Genomic DNA, 4,243 nt, shown 5'->3' on the forward strand with positions numbered 1-4,243 from the left:
GGAAATTTTTGTCAATATTATATTATTTCTCACACTTGCCTATTAACCCACCTACACCCCTACTCCCTACAAAAAATCATTTAAAAATTCACACCTCACACTCACCACTCTCCACCCCTTACACATTTCTCACTAACTATATTAAAAAAAAATACCCCACTATCAACTAACACCCATTAAATTAATAAGTCAATTCAAATATCTTAAACTCCGCACCGATCAAACCGGTGCGAGTATTAAGGGATGGAGGGAGTATCATTTATCACCACTGTTTTATTTCAAAACAAAACTCAGTAGTCATTTATACGAAAACTTGCACACACTAATAAAATCAAATAGTCAATGTATAGTTATGTTTTTTTTAACGATGACATCATCAGTCTTATTAGACGTTTACCCCATGATTTATTCATTTACTCCTTTATAGTGATATGTTCTACTTCATTCATTCTAAGAGAGTTACAAACATATATCAACCCAATCCTATTAAACTTAATTTTCAGGAGAGAATAATATACAACATAAAAATGGCAAAAAAACCTTCAACATAACTTCAACGCCTTCTACTAGCTAGATAGCAATAAACCTCGACGGGCTGAACGGGCTAAGATCAACGAGCCTAGCTCGACCATCCATAACAAGCTCGGCCAAAGAAGCCCCGGTTGCTGGCCCGTTAAGGATACCCCAACAACTATGCCCGGTTGCTACAAAGCAACCTTTCATACCCCGAAGTTCACCAATAACCGGAATACCATCATCTGTGGATGGCAAGAAACATGCTTGCTCTGCCTTTACTTGTGCTTCCCCTTCCTTCAAGTGTGTGGAAACATTCCCAGCCACCTGTTTGAGCATTCTTATTGATTCTGGATTCGGTGTAACCTGATCTGGATCGTCTGGTACCTCTTCTGTTGATGACATTCCACATACGTACACCTCTCCTACGTACGATCGAACATGTAGCGCGCGACAAAGATATGATTAGTTAAAAGGAATTCTACTATCTTATGTAGCTAGTCTGCAATGTGTGATAATTTTTCACTATCTTTGATGAGCAAAGATGAACAAATTAAAAAGACCGAAAATTATTCAAAAACTCTTGTTGATGGAAGTTCTTAATTAGCATGTACTTGAACCATAACACCCCCACATCCTAACATGGCATGGCATTATCATCATTACCATTATCCCATTGTCTCAAAAAAGGCTACCGCAGTCCCGCAACAAGCGAGGTAAGGCGGGTCGGATGTACGCAACCTTACCCCTGTTATTTTTCTACTTCATGGAAAGGTAGTGAATTTAAGAACCATTTTGATTTAGTCCATTACATCCCAAAGACAAAAGAATAGATGAATCTTTGGCTACACTCATAAACGGACTATGGCATTGGCATGGCATTATGTGACCAAAAAAACTCTATAATTTAACTTGATCCAATTAAAAGCTGGATAAACGCATCATTTCAATATAAATTAGACCTCTAAGCCATTGCTACACTATTGCACAAACCATGTAACTTTAAAATCTATTCAATCAAAGGTAATGTCTATTACTCCAAACATTGTAATCCGTCGCTCTTTGCCATAAAGATACTCGTATTACATTTCTGTCACTATTTTTAAGCTCTAATTTGAACATTGTTTGAGATTTATACAACAATAATAACAAAGCCTTAGTCCCAAAATGATTTGTGATCCGCTCTAATTTGAACATTGTTTGAGATTTATACGTAAACAAAAAATATAATAACGTGAATCTTATGACTCGGTCTTTTTATAAATACTCAAACATTTACGTTGGCAATCTTAAAAAAGTAATTCGGAGTAGTAGTACGGTAGTACTCCCTTTTTAAATAGTTGCACCATATCCATTTTTGGCACTATTCATTTATCTTACTTTGACCATAATTTTCTACTAAAATATATTCCGTATAATCAAATCTTATTATGTAAAATGTTATTGAGTTTGTCACAATGTATATTTTAAATATATCAACTTTTTGTGTAAAATCACTAACATATAATTAGTATTCATTAGCAAAAGTGTAAGTTAAAACGATATAACCATATCACGGGTAAATAAGGGAAAAGAAAAAAAAAACAGATGAAAGAAGTTATACCAGTGGGCCTAGGATAGACTTCGGGATCCATGGGCTTCCCCCCCTGGGCTGGGTGATAAGTTAAAAACAATGCGTGAGGCGAGATAGCATCAGGCTCTTTGGGCTGCAAAACAATGCTATGGGCCTTCAATCCATAAACCCTAAACAACGACGAAAGCAAGGCCAATTTAGAAGACCACGGCCCAAGAGCTAACACAACCGAGTCAGCATTAATAACTCGTCCACCATCCAAAACTACCGAGTCAACTCGCTCATTTTCAAACCCCACTCTCTCTAACCTCCCAATCACCACCTCCGCACCATACTTCTCCACCGCAGTCGTCATCAAACACCTCGTAAACAACTGCGGGTGAACTTGGGCCGTCGTTTGGACTGTCCCAATGGAGTTGGATTTTTGGGCCGGCCCATTAACCCACGACGGCAGGTTTTTAACCCGTCCACTAGGCCCAATTTCAGACTCATCGATTGAGACACTCAGGGTTGTGAGAGGACGGTAACCGTAGGATGAATGCCCATCAAGCTCATCGGACAATGAACGGTGTAGATTGAAGCTGGCACGGGCGAGGGAAGAAACGGGCCCACCGTCACACCAATCTAGGGCCAGAAATCCACCGGCTTTTCCGGAAGCTGCGCATGCGACGGATGACTGTTCCACGACGGTGACAGCAGCGCCGCTTTTGGCAAGAAAGTATGCCGTGCAAACTCCGATGACTCCACCGCCACATACTACTACTTTTCGCCGCCGATCGTCTCCGGTTTCCGGTGATTTGGACATGCTTACCGTGGAGGAGGAATATCGGATTGAGGTGGCGAGTAATGGACGAAGTTTAATTGTTATTGGAGATGAATAAATTAGTGTTGTATCCATTTTTTATTTTCTTTTTTCGGATTTCTGGAAAAGAGTTGATCTGGAGGCATTGTAATATGACACGTGGGATATTTTTATTTTTATTTTTATTTTTTTTACAACATAAGTCAGTATGTTGATAATGGATTAATGGTTAGACAATTTAACTTGGGCTGAAGCTGTTAAACGTGTAAATAAATATTTGGGTCGTGTATTTGGGCCTTATGTTATATTGGTTCGCAAGTTCTGCTCTATGTGGGCCTGTGGCCCCTAACAAATTACCACTCCAATCTTTATTTTCGGTTTAAGTTTAAAGCCCATCCTAGGAAGGGGAGGTATGAGAACAAGCCAGATCTACGCTCAATTATGGATCGGGTTTAATCGGATAATTATTTATGAGTAAATGTTTCCAACTTTCCATATGCATTAAATTCCTAGAAGAATAATTTCAGGTTACATTGATTATTATCGGACTATAGTCCGTCAATCAATTTTTGACATCTTTGGATATGATTTTTGAAAATTCCTTTTTGATTGAGATCATTTAGGGACGAGTAAAATACATATGAAGTATGAGTTTCTCCGTATGATGGAACATCATTTCGTGAGTGGGTCTCCAAACATCCATAAAGGCATAATGCCATAATAATAAGCATACGAATTATTCTTACGTGGATCTGGTATTGTGAACCCAAAATCAACAATTTACTCTATAACCCCTTTTACATAATAGTGATATTTATTGTTCACATAGTTACTGAAATAAATTGAACACCAAATTTATTAGATACAGCAACTATTTTTGAATCAAAATAGCCCTATGTTTTTTATAGAGTGTAGTGACTTAAAATCACACTATTCAAACATACAACAACATGTACTAACCACAATAATTTGATATTTTTTTTTATAATCTATTACTATATACTAAAAGAGACACCAGGAATGACACGTGTCAATTCCTGGTGCGATTTTTTCCCGCCAAAAACCCTTTCCTAAAAAAATATTTAATTTATTCTATTTTTACTTTCTTTCCATTTGTATAAATGTTTATAAATAGAAAAAATTATAGGATTATTAAATATGACATTATTAGACAATTTTGGTAATAATTAGTCAGATAGTCATATCAAATAAAAAACATTCTTACTCAATATTTTGTTCATATTAAGCATATCAAATATTTAATTTGGTCAAATCATCATATTAAACATATAAAATATATAATACGTAATAGGGCGAAAATTGTATAATATATGATAAAATGGGTATGTTCGAGA

The 4,243-nt window shown here is 36.6% G+C and overlaps 1 protein-coding gene across 1 annotated transcript; it reads right to left on the bottom strand.

Annotated features, from left to right (window-relative positions):
• Positions 1–326: 326 nt before the first annotated feature.
• Positions 327–3,011, bottom strand: LOC110776197 (putative oxidoreductase TDA3). The gene is made up of 2 exons (XM_021980755.2): positions 2,117–3,011; positions 327–938 (listed from the first exon to the last, which is right to left on the bottom strand). Exons 1-2 carry the CDS (start codon positions 2,982–2,984, stop codon positions 571–573), a joined length of 1,236 nt encoding a protein of 411 aa, XP_021836447.1. The 5' UTR covers positions 2,985–3,011; the 3' UTR covers positions 327–570.
• Positions 3,012–4,243: the final 1,232 nt, after the last annotated feature.

This window comes from Spinacia oleracea, chromosome 3, assembly GCF_020520425.1.
Source record: "Spinacia oleracea cultivar Varoflay chromosome 3, BTI_SOV_V1, whole genome shotgun sequence".
Classification (NCBI taxonomy): Eukaryota; Viridiplantae; Streptophyta; class Magnoliopsida; order Caryophyllales; family Amaranthaceae; genus Spinacia; species Spinacia oleracea.